The sequence below is a fragment of the Electrona antarctica genome (genome assembly GCF_951216825.1).
Source record: "Electrona antarctica genome assembly, chromosome: 18".
Taxonomy (NCBI): domain Eukaryota; kingdom Metazoa; phylum Chordata; class Actinopteri; order Myctophiformes; family Myctophidae; genus Electrona; species Electrona antarctica.
This window is the reverse complement of record NC_136799.1, coordinates 27849253-27868383: the sequence shown is the minus strand read 5'-3', so window position 1 is coordinate 27868383 and position 19131 is coordinate 27849253. Positions and strand designations below refer to the sequence as shown.

At 41.5% G+C, this 19131-nt stretch overlaps 3 protein-coding genes across 3 annotated transcripts; all 3 read left to right on the top strand.

Annotated features, from left to right (window-relative positions):
• Positions 1-647: 647 nt before the first annotated feature.
• On the top strand, positions 648-1742 carry bdkrb1 (bradykinin receptor B1; the record flags this gene model as incomplete). The annotated part of the gene is made up of 1 exon (XM_079527473.1): positions 648-1742. The coding sequence occupies one exon, from the start codon at positions 648-650 to the stop codon at positions 1740-1742; it is 1095 nt and encodes a 364-aa protein (XP_079383599.1).
• Positions 1743-4700: 2958 nt separating this feature from the next.
• LOC306942557 (G-protein coupled receptor 4-like) lies at positions 4701-5628 on the top strand (the record flags this gene model as incomplete). Its single annotated transcript, XM_079528539.1, has 1 exon — positions 4701-5628. One exon carries the CDS (start codon positions 4701-4703, stop codon positions 5583-5585), a length of 885 nt encoding a protein of 294 aa, XP_079384665.1. The 3' UTR covers positions 5586-5628.
• A 1854-nt stretch (positions 5629-7482) lies between these two features.
• Positions 7483-8421, top strand: gpr65 (G protein-coupled receptor 65; the record flags this gene model as incomplete). The annotated part of the gene is made up of 1 exon (XM_079527472.1): positions 7483-8421. One exon carries the CDS (start codon positions 7483-7485, stop codon positions 8419-8421), a length of 939 nt encoding a protein of 312 aa, XP_079383598.1.
• Between the last annotated feature and the right edge of the window lie 10710 nt (positions 8422-19131).

The following is a 19131-nucleotide window of genomic DNA, read 5'->3' as shown; positions in this document are numbered from 1 at the left end:
CACTTTTATATACAAGTTGAATGATGTACTGTGTCTGTGTGCACCCTGGCCCAAGGGTGTGGAGGAATGTATGTGTATACAACCGTTCTCCGTCTGCTGGGAGGTTCCCTTATAGCATCATCATTCCTTCTCCAACCAAAGGACTTGTACACACACAGTTGGACTATTTCACAAGCGAGCTTCTTTACTTAAATATTAAAAGGATCTATATATTTTTTATTTTGTTTTGTTTTTCACTTAAAGGTAAGACATTTGCACGAGCCTAGCATTTTACCCAGGGAAGAAAAAAACTAAAATATTTCATTGTTTATGAGGTTAAAGTGGTCAAGAGCTGTATACATTTCGCCACATAGGCTGAAACGTTTTTTTTTTTTTTTTTTTTTTTCAATGTATTTTTATTGAGGCTCTGAGATTTTTGACCGCTCATGGTAATACATTATTTTGGGAGCATTCAAGAAGGTGTGCAGACCTTCTCCTTCTATTCGTTGTTGCAATAATTAAAGGAATTCTGAAGTTTAATTATAAATTAAATTAGCTTGTTTCCAATTTATAACAGAGCCTTTTATCCAAGGTTATTGGGAGGTTTTTCACATCAGTCAATTATAATTCACATATAAGCATCTCATGTATTATCATTTTTGTAGAACATGGAGCCAGTCCGCCTTCTGTCCAGGATAATACTGAGCTGTGAAAACATCAGCGCCTGCCTCCCAGCCAACACGACTGAATTTCCTCAGACAGACCTCGACCTTGTCCACACTGTGATACCTCCATATATCTTCACCCTGTGTGTGTTGGGCCTTCTGGGTAACAGCTTTGTGCTGCTGGTGTTTCTGATCCATAAGGATAATCTAACTGTACCAGAGATCTATCTGGGCAACCTGGCACTGGCTGACTTCATTCTCCTGGCATGGCTCCCTTTCTGGGCACTGTACATCAATAACGAATTCAACTGGCTTCACGGAGAAGCCTTATGCAAGATAGTCAACTCCTCCATAATAGTTAATTTTTACACCAGTATATACATCATTGCCATGATCAGTGTTGACCGATACTTGGCTCTTGTGAGGACCATGAAGGCGAGATGGATGAGACGGACACTTTACGCCAAGGTGATTTGCGCTATCCTGTGGTTGTTCGGATTTTTGCTGAGCATACCTATGTTAGTTTACAGAAAGGTCAAGTTTTTTGACCAGTATAATTCATTGTCTTGTATACTGGATTTCGATGCCTCTTGGAAACTGGCCAACCAAGTCCTGCTAAATGTGGTAGGCTTTGTTCTACCTGTTCTGGTCATTGTTTTCTGTAGCTGCAGGATAATCAGAACTTTGAATAAGAGGATGGAGAGTGTTTGTTCACAAGAGGCTAAGGACAGGAAGGCCACAGTGCTTGTGTATGCAGTGACCTTGTTGTTCCTGATATGCTGGGGTCCATTTCAACTTTTCACCTTCCTCGAAACGCTCTTAGATCTGCAATTGCTGGACGATTTGTTGTGGTTCCAAACTCTAGATGTTGGACATCAGGTTTCTGTCTATATGGCGTTCCTCAACAGTGCCCTGAACCCACTGCTCTATGTATTCTCCGGTCAGTACTTCAGGAGGAAAGTTACCGCCATCTACAGGAGGAAGAGGTATGGTCGCCGGGGATCAGATATGACCATTTACCAGCGTTCTGTGATATCAACTTACCTCAACAGAACAGAACAGATAAAGCCTGTGATACTTTTAAGTAACAAGATCTGAGATGCCTCTTGAATTTTGACATTTTAGTGCTGAACTTACCAGGAAAATAAACAAACAAACAATAAAAAAATCTTTTGGGGAGAACCCATACCACATATGCATACCACAGGAGCACAAAATGGCTTAATAATTATTCAGTGTGTCCCCGGTTCAACTCCCGGACGGACTGGTTCATGTGCCATTCCCCAACTGTTCACCTTTCTTATCAAAATAAAGAAAGCAACTGGCAAGACAAAACATATTTGACATCTTATACGATTTTCCAAATCAAGTCTATTTGTAAAGCCTTTAATCATTGTTACAGTACTCTGAAAGCGTCCCGCAACCCATGGTAAAATAAAACAAAGTTAACTTGGGAAGGATCACAAAAGAGGCTGCCTGTCTAGGCATGCAGTGGCTGCAGAGTGAGCAATATCCAGCTGCAAAACCAAACCAAACCACCCTCCTCTATGTCTGATACCTTTACCTCCCTATTATTTTTGCATTTTAAAGTCAACTCCTCTTTTCAGCTGTACAAACGTTGAAAGAGCTGAGAGGGGAGTTAAGGGGGGGGGGGGGGGGTCTATGCTGTAAAGCTTCAGACCCTTTGTGTGACATGTCTGAATAATATATGGTAACATTGTCAGAACACACGATATTTCAGGATAACAAGTCACAGCTGTGAATTTTGTGAACTATTATGAAGCTAGAGAAACATTTTGATGAGGTTCTTTTTATCACAGTGGGTGTTTTCAGAACGATGCCTGATGTGTGACAGAGACATGACAACATTTGAGATAGTTGGGGATAGTTTTAGGCAGCCAATAATGTTTTCCAAATAAGGACTTGGATAATGTTGCTGTTGGACAGAAACCTTTGTATCTCCATATTTCAACTATTATGTTTATATTTTCATAAATTAATGCCTTAATTCGTCATACATACAGCAGATCTATAAACTCACAATGCATAGCATATTTTTAATATTTAAGTGAAAGTCAATGTGTTTAAGTGTGTTTGTGGATTTTCTAATTAAATCATGAAACGTATTAACGAGCTTATGAGAAAATTACTTCATCTGATCCAACAGAACACAGGTTGTTCTTTTCCATGAAAGTAACAGCTAGTTTTGGACATTCAAGGTTTCTACCCTACAGCAACGATAAGCAGCTCTGTTTTAGTTGTTATATCAAACCATAACAAGGGGCTCTTCCTCTTTATCACTGAACCTGAGCAATACTGTTCTGAAAAACATCTTTCTGAAGCATCCACATCTAACATGTAATCTGTCAGCAATTTAGTGAACATCTATCTCACAGCTGCATGTTGCTTAAATCTAATAACCTGAACCATTAGAGGTAATTGGCCCATTACAGGTTACATAATGTTGGCTGTGTTTTGCCTGGCCTAAACTAATTTAAATATTTACTGTGTGGTGTGGTCTTAACCATATACTGTGTATACATAGAGCATAGTAACAATGAACTGCTTAAATATATACTTTACTATGAGGAACTATATATACGTATAATATATACTAGGCCCCCTCCTGTTTTCAATCTACACTAAATATTTAAATAAGCTCACAAGACGTTATGAACTTTAATTTTGAGTGTGTGTTCTTTTCCCATACTGTACTCTGTATATGGCAAAATGGTTTCTATATTAGACTATTGTGTAGTTACGGATAACACCAGGAGATAACATGGCTACATCAGTATAAGTGATAGCCTAGTTGTTGTTGTTGTTGTTTTATTACTTACTAGATTTAATAATAAATTCAATTAGTTGTAACATTTCCAGCCTGACTATGTTCATTCTTATGGCTTAAAATTAAGTGGGTACCCCCCAAAACAATCATATTTGAACTGGGTACCCCCCAAAACAATCATATTTGAACTGGGGACCCCCAGACTTGGTTCCACAGATAAATATTGTGAAAATAGCAGATCTACAAGCACAAGCAAGGCGAGGTGTTGTGAGCTTGTGGATTTCTGCCTCTTTCTATTTATTATTATTATTATTATTATTATTATTATTATTATTATTATTATTATTATTATTATTAAGTCAATTTGTTTTTTATAGTATATTGTTGAATACTTTTGATGCATTAAATTTCTTTTTCTTTCTTTATTTTATTTTTTCCTTTATCTGCTGTGAGGACAGCCCCCCCAAAATAAATAAATAATCATGTGGGGTCAGGTCCCGACTCCCGACCCAGGACCACACAGGTTGAGAATACTATACAGTACCTGAACATGATGGTATAATGTGGTGCCATGTAACAGGCTGCCTCTGTGTCTGGTTTGTGTCAGAAGTGCTAAGGCCATTCTGAAGCACGCTAACCTGACACTAATGCTCCTGAACATGCAGTACATACGTAACAACTCACTGTACAGTACCAATCATTTTCACATGGGTCTCTGGCTGGCTTTTCATTGTGTTTAATATGATAAACAATTTGTGTAATAAATATGGCACTAATGTTCTGGATGAGGCTTTCTATCTTTTATGGAGACCATCACATCTGACCACCACAGATAATGTGACCTTTTGAACTGTCGTTGAGTAAGATGCTGAACTAATTTCACATGAAGATAAGTGAAATATTTGCATTAGATTATGCAAATGTTCATCTTTACTCTAAGCTTACAGTTGACTCTGTGTGGTGACCCCACAGAGGAACCAAATGAGGCGTCAAGGTATACAGTTCCACAAAGCTTATTTGAATGGGAAGTATTTGCATTGTAGCGTCTCCTCAACAACATTAACATCCCTATTTGTCACCTGACTGTACCACAGAGTACAGGTGCAAACAATCGTTTCCTTTCAACTCAAAACCTTCCTGATGCCCAGGGTGCCACTCTGTCTGAGTGCACTTATCGTTAAGTAAAGATGGACATGAATGCGTCCTTCACCTTGACCGACGCAAACGCGTCAGATTCCTGTTCAATGGAAGATGTGGTGGATGAGCGCATGTATCCAGTGGCCTACTCTCTCTTCTTCATCGTGGGCTTGCCAGCTAACTGTCTGTCACTGTACGTGGCCTGGGTGCTGATGAGAAAGGGGAACAACCTGGCGGTCTACCTCGTCAACCTCTCCATCTCTGACCTGCTCTACACCGTTACCTTACCTGTGTGGATTGAGATGGCGCTGCGTCGGCCCGTGGGGGATGTTCTCTGCAGCCTGGTGGCTGTGATCATGTACAACAGCTTTTACGTTGGCTCCGGCCTGCTGTGCTGCATCTCCGTTGACCGGTATCTGGGACTGGTCTACCCTCTCTACTTTCAGTGGGCACGAGAGGTGAGGACGTCGTTAGCCGTGAGTGTGGTGGTGTGGACTGTGGAGATTGTAATCCACATTATCTTACTAAACCACACAGGGGCACTGCAAGCTTTCTTCTCCAGACGCTTGTGTGAGGAGAGAATGCCCATGACTCGGGCTGATGCTGACCTGGCCATTACACGGGTCAGCTTGGGCTTCTTGGTCCCCACATTCATCATGATCTTTTGCTTCCGGCAGATTATGCATGCACTCCAAAAAAGCCCCTCTATCCTGGCTGAGGAGAGAAGGGTGGTCAGGCTCCTGTTGATGTTGCTCCTTGTGACCTATCTGGTGGCCTTCGTGCCATACCAGACCGTCATGTTTCTCCGGGCTGTGCTGGAGTCGTCGGGCAACTGCACCTGGGCCAAGTGGCTCCGACATCCGTACATGGTGGTGGTGGCTACCACCACCCTCAACAGCGTGCTGGACCCTATCATATACTGTCTGATCAGCAAGAGCGCTCGCACAGAGATGAACAGACTGCTGGTGAAAGGCAGGGCACTGTGTACAGTATTTTTGCCTTTCCCAAATGTATGAATCAATGTAAATGATTACATTACATCTTGTAATGTATATTGCATTTCTAACAGAGATAAATGTTCAGTATAGTGTTCCTTTTTCCTGATATTTCTTAGACTTATATAATACCTTGATTGTACAGTATTTACAGTATGCCATCATTATACAAGGCCCGAGAGGGTGACAAGCTTGGATTGATTGTTCAGCTACAGTATCTTCCCTGGGGATAACATGGGGATAACATGGGGATAACATGGGGATAACTGGGGATAACATGGGGATAACATGGGGATAACATGGGGATAACATGGGGATAACATGGCAGCTGACTAAACAGTACAAGGTAACTCCTTAAACCAGTGGTTCCCAAACCTTTTCATGTCAAGGACCCCCAAATTTACACTAATTAGCCCGCGGACCCCCGTTTGAAAATATATGCCAGGGACATGAAAATCACTGCTAGAGCCATAAAGATTTTCTCTTATGGGGAAGAGAAAATCTTTATGGATCTAGCAGTGATTTTCAACCCGTTTAATTTCAAGGACCCCCAGTTTGACATGCATTAGTCTACGGACCCCCATTTAATAGCATTTATATCTCTGGGACCCCCAATTTATATTGTAAAATCAATGCTAATTTAACTCTGAGAGTGTGCAAATGGAACCAGGTCCATTTGGTTCCATTTGTACACTCTCTGAGTTACAGACCCATAAGGGTCCATTTGGTTTCAAATTATCATTTAGCTGGGTCCCCCCTGGAACTCCCTCAAGTACCCCTGGGGGTCCCCGGACCCCACTTTGGGAACCACTGCCTTAAACTATATATTTCTTGGAGGTGAAAATAATTGATCTACAGCTACACAAAGTTGTGAGCTTTTCACTTATTTTCACCTTGCATTTTTTGCAGAAGTTTTGCTTATTATGATATTCCCAGAATAGGGATGCTATAGGGTACATGTGGTACGTCACTGCAGAAGAAATTCACCATGGAAAACATGGACGAAATTTGACTTCCAGTGGTTTGGTCAACTTGACGGCATGTGACACAGACAAAACCAATGGTTCACAGAACCTATTCAATTAAAGTGTTGATTGAATGATATCTTCTCATTGTCTTTGTGAATAAACAAGGGTGTATTTTACCTCAGGCAACGATAAATGCCCGGGCCCAAGAATTCAAAACTTTTATTCTCTATCTGAGTGGATCAAATTCTCTCTCTCTCTCTCTCTCTCTCTCTCTCTCTCTACTTTTGTTTTATTACATTCTTTAGCGTGTCTGTTGGTGCAAATAGGTTCAGTCATAATGATTATCTTGCTGTCCTGTGGAAACAATTAGTCAAGCACATTGTATGTTTACCTTTATCATGAAACACACAGTAGTGCCCATAGTCTGTATTGACACACCAAAAAGTAAAGACTGGACACTCGCATACAGTACGTAATGGCCTAATTAAATCTGCAGTGTGGTTTACAGTGTGTGACGGCTCATTCCCTGTCACCTACTACAGTAAGTAAACATATGGCGCTGCACTGTAGTCAGGGGCAACCCTAGAGTTATATAGGGGGCAGCGAGAAGACGTCTGTGGGCTCTTCCTGTTTCTTTAAGCTTGTTGAGCCAGCAGCAATAAAAACTGTTCTGCGTCTGGTGTTACTCTCAATGGAACACTTAAAGGTCTGACTTGTATCTACCATATCGCAGTGAATCTTCAGTGGATGAAGGGTAAGTATACCTTACCTTTATTATTTGTTCTCTCCCAGCTTTTCCAGTTACATGAAGCAAATGTAACAGTAGCTAGTTAACAGGACGGCACCTACTGTATAGTTGTCCCTTATTTGTTTTGTTGTATCTACTAAGATAAGCCATTGATCCATTATGCACCACTTTTTTCCTCTACAAGCTGAACACCATATCTGTGATGGACAACTTCAGCCTTGCAGTCAATCATTCTGGGTGTTACCACCCACTTGAAGATGTGGAGAAAAGGATGCCTTTTTTCTTCTTCTACCTGGCTGTCATCATCATAGCCATTCCAGCCAACTCCTTTTCCCTCTATGTGTCCTGGCAGCACGTCAGGCATAGGAATGAGCTTGGTGTGTACCTGTTCAACCTGGCCCTGTGCGACCTGACCTTCACAGTTGGCCTGTCTCTCTTTATGGACTTCCTGTGGCGAGGGGTTTGGATCCATGGAGGACCTGTGTGTCTGTTGTCGGTCTACTTACTCTTCACCAACTTTTACACCAGTGACGCACTCCTCTGCTGTATCGCCGTTGACCGGTACATGGCGGTCGCTCACCCCTTCAAGTACCCGTCCATGAGGAAAGTAGGCACCGCCGTGATGGTCAGCATCGCCCTCTGGATCCTGGTCCTTTTCTTCAACGCTGCCACAATCACCTGGGAGCATTCGTACAATGAACGCAACAAGATGTGTTTCAACATCTTCCCACTGCCCACAAACTTGACCACAATTAATTCTGTGCGGCTCTTTGTGGGGTTCATTGCCCCTGTCGGCTTGATGGCGTACTGCTTCTGGGGGATCTGCAGAGCGGTCAAGTCTAACCGGGCCACTGAGGCCCAGGAACAAAAGCGGGTGTCGACGCTGCTGGGGATGGTTCTGCTCTCGACGGCGTCCTGCTTTGGCCCTGTTCACATAATGATGCTCCTTCGGCAATTTCTGGATGAATGCCAATTCAATGTTTACACATTATACAAGCTCAGTGTGTCCTTCTCGAGCCTCAACTGCCTCCTGGACCCTCTCCTCTACTGTTTCATCACCAAATCAGGCAAGGCTAACGTCACACAGGTGGTTCACTTCATCCAAGGAAAGAAGCGGGTGAAAGGGCAAGGTGTGGTGTAGCAAATACTAAAAGTGATATTTCACTTTTGTGAAGAAAAACAAGAACAGGGAAAAAATGTAATCGGATCATCTCAGGATCACCATGGGAACGATGTGGCTCCTATTTGGTCATGGCTGTTTAAGCTAAAAAACACTTACCCAGTGAGGCAAATCAACAGAGAAAGGACATTATTGTTTGCTGGCCTGTTCCTCTTTTCTTTGTTGATTCCTGCAGAGCCGTGTCATAAAAGACATCAGCAGGACTAATCAGCATTATGGACATTCATTGGACAGTTTTACTAGTAGTACTGAGCTGGAGGGTGTTTGCTAATTTTTATGCAATCTTTTTTTAAACAATATCAGTGTGAATTAACCTATCAAAGAAATAATGTTAATCTATATATACTTTTAAAAAATTGCTTTTTGAAACAGGCATGCAATGAAGTATGGACTTAGTTCACACTTCAAAGTCTATAGACAGAAGGCAGAGGCTTGAATAAACATTGTACGGTATGTTTTCCCTTGTTCAATTATAAGATAACAACAGTGATTGCTCTGCATCAAACAGTGTAGGCTAAATTGGCCGAAGCAAAGACATTTTAATTACATGAGATGTTCTCATTACCAATCTGTCCTGTCCTCTCTTTTCAGATACTGTACTGTTTTCTTTTATTTATGTTATGCAAAAAAAACAAAAATAAAAACATTTACTTACGTGTGCTTTTCTGTGGTATCTCTACAGAGTTTGAAAGTTATCTGAGAACAGTATATGTTCCAATGTTGAGATGGCCTTAAATCTCCCCTTTCCATAATAAAAGAGAAAATAAAGAAATATATATGAATATATCTCTGTGACATTATTGGATTTGTTTAGTTTACAATTGATGGGCATATTTAACCCAGGCCTATTGCTTGGTAGTCTAGAGGTTATGACCATGAGGAGAGTTACTTATGAATAAGAATATGTTTCATTTCAGAGATCAATAAACCAGTAAGACACCCTGATCAAGGGCAAAGTGCACGCATCCGCCTGGGTGGCGGCAGACTGCAGGGCGAGCGCTGGTGCTTTGGCATGGGGGGGGGCAGATCAACATATGGAATGTCAGAATAGGTCAGCTCCATATATGGAGATCTAAGGGTGGCAGCGGAGGCAGTGTCTTGAGTGTACAGGGTTTGATGAGGTCTGGCCATATATGGAGCGTGTCTTGAGTGTACAGGGTTTGATGAGGTCAGATCAATATATGGAATGTCAGAACAGATCAGTTCCATATCTGGAGATTTAAGGGTGGCAGGCTGCGAGGGCAGTGTCTTGAGTGTACAGGGTTTGATTAGGGCCCAGGTAGGGCCGGGCCTTCATTTTCGGGCCTGTTGAGAACTCTAGTTTTCGCCGGCTGCTGGGCGCAGCTGCACTAATAACTTTGGGGCGGGCCCGTCTAGAGTTTGAATGGGCAGGTATCAATCAAAAGGGAGACATCGAAGAGAAAGGACGGGTGGGGACGGATCAACATATGGAATGTCAGAACAGGTCAACTACATATGGGATCTAAAGGTTTGAGGTGACGTCAGATGTAGAGTTGCTGGCCAGCTATGGAGATCTAGGTGATGATCCAGTCTTCTCCATGTATGGCTATCCAGGGTTTGATGAGGTCAGTGTTGTGATCTTCATATATGGAGACGAGACGGCTATATATGGTGGCGTGACGTGTCACGACTCATGAGGCGTGACATGGATGCCTCATGGATGGATGCCTCATGGATGTCATATGACATATGACCATATGGAGGCGTGATGTCACGAGGCGTGACCATATATGGAGGCGTGACCGACCGAACGACTGACCGACCGACTGACCGACCGACGGGAGATGCAGGTTTTCATAGTAAACTGTGAATATTTGGTGCAGATTTGCCCTTAGAGTTTACTACAATATTTTTGGGACATGTACATTTCCGGACGGGGAGATCTGATGAATACCTATTTGGTGTTCTGATATCTGTGTGTAGAAAAGTATTTACACGGCCCGGGTTGCTTCCCGAGGCCCCCACCATAAAATAATGGATACTGTAGATATAGTACGGTAAATGATATCTATATGGAACAGATCACTTTCTCTCTCCGACTGCAAAAGGAGAAGTTTATAAAGTTTTGGTATAATTGGGTGAAAAAATACTGTATGTAATACCTTTGCGACCAGATTTTGTATAGTGGCAAGGATTGAATGACTGAAAATACTGTAAAGTACTCATGTCTTATTTGTTTTTTATTTGAATTGTTGCTCACAACTTCATGTACTATGTCTTGATGTACTATGTCTCTCATGTCTTATATTAATTATACTGTATGGTACTTTAGATTTTATGTACACTTCTTCTATCTCTCCCACACATTGTTTTTTGTCTTTGTTTAAAAAAATATAAAAACCCTTGGAGTGGACAAAGAAATGTTATTTGAAAAATGCTGTATAACTTGATTATTGATATCCTTAAATAAAGAATATATATAAAATAGTTTTCCTCAGATGGAAGCTTCTATATGATTAGTAGGCTTATTAAATCCACAGAAAGTTTGGGAACTGAATAATGCTTAGCCCAGACACCCAAAAAAATGTTTTAAATGTTTTATTTCTGTTTAATTAATAGTAGGCCTATTAATGGCAATATTTAGGCATTGCTAATATAGGCTATGTTACGTTCAGTGTGGTATCTCTGGATGTTCCATGCCTACACTTGACTGGTATGTATGTAGGCCCCTGGCCCCCCAAAAAGTTGTATTACAATTGTATTCCACTTTATTTTCGGGGCCTATATCCGTTATTGCTTTGCGCGCACGTGTGTGTAGTGTGTGTGTGTGTGTTGTGTGTGCGCGCGCGCGTGTGTGTGTGTGCGCGCGCGTGTGTGCGTGTGTGTGTGTGTGCCTGTCCTTGACCACGTGAGAGAACCATGGTTCCATAGTAGAAAGGACTGCAAAGCAATAACGGATATCTGGTTCCCTCTAGTGGACAGTTGCTGAACATGTTTGTGCTTGAATCACATCAAATAAATGTTTGTGTTGTCTTTGCTATAAAATAAATACAGGATAATATTTAAAAGACAATTATCATTAGATTTGTGTAACCTTCGCACCCGCTGTTTGGAAGCGTAATAAAAGGTTTATACTGTTTGCAGAGGTTGAAGTAATTTGCTTCAAGTAATAGAGCAATACAAATAAAAAAATACTCCATTACAAGTAAAAATCCTGCATGATAAAATACATAAGCATGTAAGCAGCACGTTACTGTTGTAGCTGCTGAAGGTGGAGTTTGTTTAAAGTATTATTTTAGTTCATTATTGGAGTGGAAAGTAGAATCTTTAAATAGAAATACGCAATTACCTCAACATTGTACTTAAGATACAGTGTCTGGATGTTTGATAATGAAATATTTCCAATTAAATATTCCTGCCTACTGTAAAACATCTATTCACATGAACGACCAATTTGGAGGAACCCCCATCAGCTGACTTCACCATCCAATCAGCTTGGAAAAGGGAATGGGAGTCCAATGAGGTCCCAAACAAACACCTGGTGTCAGACCCCAACCAACAGGTCCCTGGCACCACCCTCCCAAGGAGACAGTGGTCTACGCTCAATAGGTTCAGGACTGGACATGGCCCCTGCTTGGCCATCCTTCACAAATGGGGCAGTAGCCCAAGCCCACTGTGTGCGTGTGGTGACGAGCAAACTATGGAGCACATCATAGAAGTGTGTCCTCTCCAAAGACTGGAAGGAGGATTAATCACCCTCCATACAGCAGACCAGGAGGCAACCGCTTGGCTAAAGGACTTTGCATTCGCTAAATAATAAACATGAATGTGGAGCCATTCACATGGAGGTTCTCTCTGAGGTAATAACAAGGCATGAATGAATGGTGTGCATGTATACGCACACACACACACACACACACACACACACACACACACACACAGTTTTGTTTTTGATCTCCACATATTCATTCTCATATTAATTATCTTTGGATCAATCCATTGTCTCTCCTAAAGAGTGAATATAAAAGGCTGCTATAACAATCACATAATTAAGATACAGTTTTGGACAAGGTTTCCGCCCGACAGCAATGCTATATGCTAGCACGCTATGTATTCAGATTGTCTCTGTCGGGTGGAAACTACTTTTCAGGAGTAGTTTTATGCTCGTGGATCTCCTACTTTTGATGCTTTTGTGTAATGCTATAGCCTAGTATATAATCAAGTAGGGTAGGCGGCCTACAAAGTTACAAAAAACCCACACAGAAAATAAATAAATATGGAGATAAGTCTGAGGTTGTTGTCCCTGTGCCAGTATCAGCAGTACAGCACAGAGAGACAAGTTGACACACAGGCAGAGAGGAGGACATGTATAGATCTCCCATGTGAGCCTTTGTACCTTCCCATTCTCCATCAGTCATGTTACATATTGAGCTGCACCTGTCACCATATAAACCTGCATCAGCAGAAAGGGTGGCCACGAGCCTCTCTTATCTGACCTCGGCTCGCACTGTCCTTGACCACGTGAAAGAACCATGGTTCCTTAGTTCCTTTATCCTCAGTGTAAATGTACACCTGCAGGACGCGAGATAATTAGACATCAATAAAGAACCCACCAACGCGTCTGCTTCTACTTGGATGGTGTCGGTCGTTTCAGCAATGATGTGCTCCTACACATCCTTGTATGATGAATAGGCCGTTTACGTTATCTATGCATGGCATGCATATTCAGAGACCCTGTGACCGTTCCGTTAGTTTAGTATGCATGCAGACAGGTCATATAGATAAACGCTTTTGAAAGGAGAGGATCGATAGTGTAGGTCAGGGTATCGGGGGCCTTGAAGAAGTGCATGACAGTTCTAGTTGTCTAATGCCTAACTGAACTGTCAGGATTTTGCTGAATTCTAGTGGAATTGTACCATTAACATGCGCAAACCCTATAACCATACTAACCCTATTCTGGGGTGAACAGGTGAAGAGATTTGGAGAGATTTGGTGTAGAGGAAAATACTACTTCAGTTATAATCAAAAAGAAGCGGCTTGGACTCCTCATGCATTGAAGAAAGCATGAGGTCAGTCCGTTGCTCTCCCCAGGTTGGCAGAGGGAGTGTAGAGCCAAGGATTACATTAGATCAAGGCCGGTGAGCTCAACAAGTTCAATAAGATCATTAAGAAGTCCAGCTCTGTTGTTGGCCTCCGAACTCCCAAATGGCATATGGTCCTTGGTGGTCCTGGTCTTGTGTGGTTATGTTATGTCCACTTGTGTCTGTTGTTCTTTCTGTTTGTCCAGTAGTTTTAGCTTTATTTATGTGCCACATTATGCTGTTTTAACGCTTCAATTTCCCCTCGGGATTAATAAAGTATGCATCAAAAAATAGGAACGCTTACACGTTTCGGCTATGCAGCCTTCATCAGAGCACATCAAGTGAATTCAAGTCACTTGAAAGTCTTATTTATTTTGGGCCTTTATTGATAGGGTACAGTAATTAGACAGGAAAGGGGGAGAGAGATGGGGAGTGACACGCAGCAAAGGCCGTCAGGCTCGGGAGTCGAACCCGCAGCACGCCGGCCGGCTGGCTTGGCAGCCTAGGTGCCCAGGCGGTTGAGATAACCGTCCAGGCTGAATTCAAGTCAATTTATACAAAAGGGTCAGAGTTCACCTACAGCTGAAATCTCAAGTCAATCAACAGGGTCCAATCACAAACTGATTTGAATAAGCATTTTGAGGCATAGTATATATCTCAGTTACACATCCAGGCATTAAAGCCAATCTTAACCCAAAAAGCATTTTTTTTTAACAATATATTTATTGCATTTTTCTTTTTTTGTACAAACAGACAATACAACAGAACAATACATAATACATCAGACAATACAATTACTTAAAAAACAAAACAAAAAACAAAACGAAAAACAAAACAAACATACAGTACATACATATAAATACAGTATATTAAAATAAGGGCACTTAGACTGGTAACAACAACAGAGTCCTTATGGCCACAAGACCGAATAGCTGCAGAGAATACAGTTAAGACATTTTCAGTTTCCACCATTAAATAAGATAAATCATTAACCGTAATATATTGGATAAACCGTCCCCATATCTTATCAAACATCTTTTGTTTATTTTTCAAAGTATAAGTGATTCTTTCCACCCCCTCTGCTGGGCATCTCGATTCTCTCAATCCCACAGAATTTTAATTAAGAACCATGGTTTGCTTCAGCATAATGTTTTGCAATGGCATAATCCATATTTCCTGTACAGATTGCAGTTTTGTGTTCTGATATTCTCTGTTTGAGGGGTCGTTTAGTTTGCCCTACGTACTGTATGCCAGACCACAAGGACATAGTAACATGTAAATCACGTGTGTCGATTTGCAGTTGAACGAATAGGAATTTTCTTTCCAGTGTGGGGATGATTGAATGATTTTTTGTTTGATGTGTTGTTGCAGCAGGCACACATACCACATCTGTACATTCCAGTTGTTGTCAGCCATGTGGTCTTTTTCTGAACCATATTTTTGTACATGACTGTACCTTTGATTATGGGTGCCCTCCTAATGCGGGGTGAGGATTTACAAAAGTCCTTCAATGTTGGCTCTGCTTGGAGCACATGCCAGTGCCTGTTGAGTACCCGTTTGATTAATAAAGTATATCTCATCTCTCATCTCATCTCAGATCATTGACACTGGGTGAAAAAATGGGTTACAAGATTGTGGGATAAAATTATATATATATATCTTACTCTGTGTTCACAATATGATACCATAATCTTCATTGCATGAGGAGTAATGGCCATTTTTAGCATGAAATGTTCCCCCTGTTATGACCAACATTTGTCCCCCCTGTTACAGTGTCAACGGATATTTATATGGAAAAATTGGAATAATGCATTAAGCTTTGTCAACTATAATTAAAAAGAACTTCAAATGAAGCCAGAGTGAGAAACATTCTTTTCTCCTGTTAAAAATCACAACCGTCTTATCATCGTACATCATCATGACGTAAAATAGACACTATGGCTATTTGCTCAGACTATGACATATATGACGTAAAATTCTCAATTGTCATTGTCAATGGAAATTTAATGTTTGTGTGCACAAAAATAGACACTAAGTCGATTTGCTCAGACACTATACGTAACATTGTCCATTCATTGTCAATTGGAATTTAATCTTTGTGTAGGACAAAAGATACTAAGCCAATTTGCTATTGTAACGCCTGGGATTCGAACTCGGGCCTTCCAACATCTTAGCCACTAGACCAAAGGGATATCCCTATGGACTGGGGGAGATATTAGACAAAGCTGTGCATATGGGGTCTAGCACCCCTCAAAAATAAAGTTTGTTTCCATTACTCCTCACTCCTCACCACAGCTATTGGTGTGCGTTACCTTTTCCAATATAAAGTAGCAACTAATTTGTACAAACGGGGGCATAGTGAGACTGAGGCATCATTATTAAATGTCACTCAGATCAATGCAGATCATTATTAATTAATAATGTGTTCACGTTTGACATTCAGGTCACACATTCCCTCACATGTCTCGCCATGCGGTATGTCATGTGAGGGAGGACCTGTGGGCACAGCTGGGCCTCCAAACACCCCCCCCCCCCCCCCCCCCCCCCCCCCACACGTCCTGTTTCCCTGGCTGTGGAGAGAGATGATGCCATAAGCACACAGACACATGCCAGGGAGAGGCAGGGAGGATTAGATGCTTTTGGAAAGAGATACAGATCTGGAAGGAGTTTCAAGGACAGTCTGATTGTGGAGATGGTGACCAGACGGGATAGTATGCAGACAGGTACCATACATAGGGATGGAGGAAGATTGACTGGACAAGAGGGGTCCATCTCACTTCAGCATCCTAGCTGCAGCACTTAACAATCCTGTATACCTAATTGAGGCTAACCTGACAAAACAACAGGAGCAAGATCAATTCAAGTCAGGAGAACACCAGAGTTTTTCAGTATGAGATAGGGGTATCAGATTGGGCAGTTCAAATTCTAATGAGTGTAGGCTACATAATTGTAGTGGCTAACAATTTTACTAATTTATTTTTAATTGAGCTCAACATGTTCTGCAATGGTTGAAGATTGACATGGAGGCAGAGGCAAGAGACTGCCATGTAGGGCAGGCAAATGCAAATTTGTTGCTTACGAATTGGCATTTGCCTGATCCCGCCTGTCACAATTTGTATACAATACTAATTTGTTCCAATTTGTATTGTACCAAATTGTATTGTATACAAATTGTATTTGAGTGCTTGGCGATTACACTCTGGTATAGTTCCTTAACTTCCTTGTATTGAATTATCGACATCATGTACTGTAAGTTCACAGTGTGACTGATGGGACAACTGCTTGCCAGCCGCTGCATTATTGATAACAACGATTGGCAGTCTGCTGGGGATATAAATAACCAGTCAAACAAAACCATGTATGTTGTAAACCAAATAACAGCAACAGTGTCAAGGTTAAATCACATGGTCAATCCATCATGAGCTATTAATGGGGGAGGAAAGGTGATGTGCGGCTGTCTGCTGAGCTAGAGAGAATGTGAGCAAGAAAATGAGAGATTTTCAGAGGGTGGGGGAGATCATCGATCACCATATTAATAAGTAAAGAGGGATGTGAGTCCCCCAATACCATTTCTATCCAATGCAATTTATTATTCTCGCTACACCGGGCTGCCACCCTGATTAATTTATTTTTGTGGTAGCATCATAGGGGCTTTTGTTGGTGTCTTATAAACCCATGAGGGTTGGGCACTTTGTATGCAGGACACGGAAATAAATGATAATTTAAAAAAATGTTGCCGGCTGCCAAACACACTTTAATTTGTGACAGTGATTCTATGCCAGACTCACACATTTCACTTCAGAATTTTGCAACACACAATGAGTCGCTTACATAACATACTATTACCGGTATGTTATAACTACTAGTATCAAGTCAGCTGTGCGTGACATTCACGTACTACAATATGTTTGGTGTAATCTATCTATTCTATTTTTCATTTTCATTTTCATTTTCATTTTCATTTTCATTTTCATTTTCATTTTCATTTTCATTTTCATTTTCATTTTCATTTTCATTTTCATTTTCATTTTCATTTTGCCGATTACCGGGTTCGGTTTGGTGTGGCTAAAACCTGGACAGTCAATTCAAGTCAGAACAGATTGATACACATTCTTCATTTTACCAAATTGTAGTTCAATGATTAGGTCTTTTGCCATTTATATGTGTAGGGTAGGAATTGATATCATCGAATGCTTAAAGAATTGTTTTTACAGGGGATATTATTGTCTCCACCAGGCCGAAGGCTTGGGGAGAGAGTATGTTTTGCACTCCGTCTGTGTGTGACTGTGTCCATCCGTCTGTCCGTCTGTTACCAGCTAATCTCCGGCACCGTTAAAACCCGGTCGATGCCAAATTTTGCACACACTCCCTGGATGCCAACGATGAACCTCTGCCCCAAATTTTCCAGAACGGCCTGTTATAGCGCCACCAGGAGGCCGACTTTTGAAAAACATTTTTTTATATTACTCCTCCAGATTCTGTCCAAAAATCCCATAAATCGTTACACACTATCTCTATAGTCATGTGTTCAAGCCGGATCTGTCCGATATTTCATATTCCATCCTAATTGGCTAACATTGGCTTTCAAAGTTGGCAGGATTGGCCAGTTTTGAACAAAAAGCCTCAAATCATGAACGCAGCGTGCAATTTACGTGAAATCTTTCACAGACTTTCCTATAGGCTGAGGAATATATCCGTAGATGGATTTTGGCATGGACAGCAGGTTAATTGTCTCCACCAGGCCGAAGGCATGGGGAGAGAGTATGTTTTGCACTCCGTCCGTGTGTGTGTGTGTGTGTGTCCGTCCGTCCGTCCGTCCGTCCGTCCGTCCGTCCTTCCGTCCGTCCGTTACCAGCTAATCTCCGGCACCGTTAACCCAGTCGATGCCAAACTTTGCACACACACTCCCTGGATGCCAACGATGAACCTCTGCCCCACATTTTCCAGAACGGCCTGTTATAGTGCCACCATGAGGCAGCTTTTCACATTTTTTACCTAAAACTGCACCGATCTGCGTGAAACGTTGCATGCACACTCCCTAGAGGCCAAGGACAAACCTTTGACCTGCATTTTCCGCATCTGCCTTTATAGCGCCACCAGGAGGCCGACTTTTGTAAAACACATTTTTGGATATTTACTCCTCCAGATTCTGTCCAAATATCTCACAAATCGTTACACAGTATCTCTATGGTCATGTGCTCAAGTCTGATCTGTCCGATATTTCATATTCCATCCTAATTGGCTATAATTGGCTTTCACAGTTTGCAAGATTTCCCCGTTTTGAACAAAAGCCTCAAATCATGAACGCAGCATGCAATTTACGTGAAATCTTTCACACATTTTCTTACTAGGCTGAGGAATATATCCCACCCTTTTCACATTGGCCTGTTATAGCGCCACCAACAGGTTGATTTGTGTTCCTCAACAAAATGAAGAAAACTGTTGCAAAAAATGTTTATATTACTCCTAAACATTTTGCCAAACATCTCACACAGTCCTATCCTCCTGGTGGAGACCTGTGCCCAGAAGGGCACTTTTTCTAGTTTGCATGTGTTTTCTATGGGAGAAATTTCAGTTTTGTAGGTTAGTCATATATTAACTAATAGATTTGAAGTAATGGTTGCAGTTG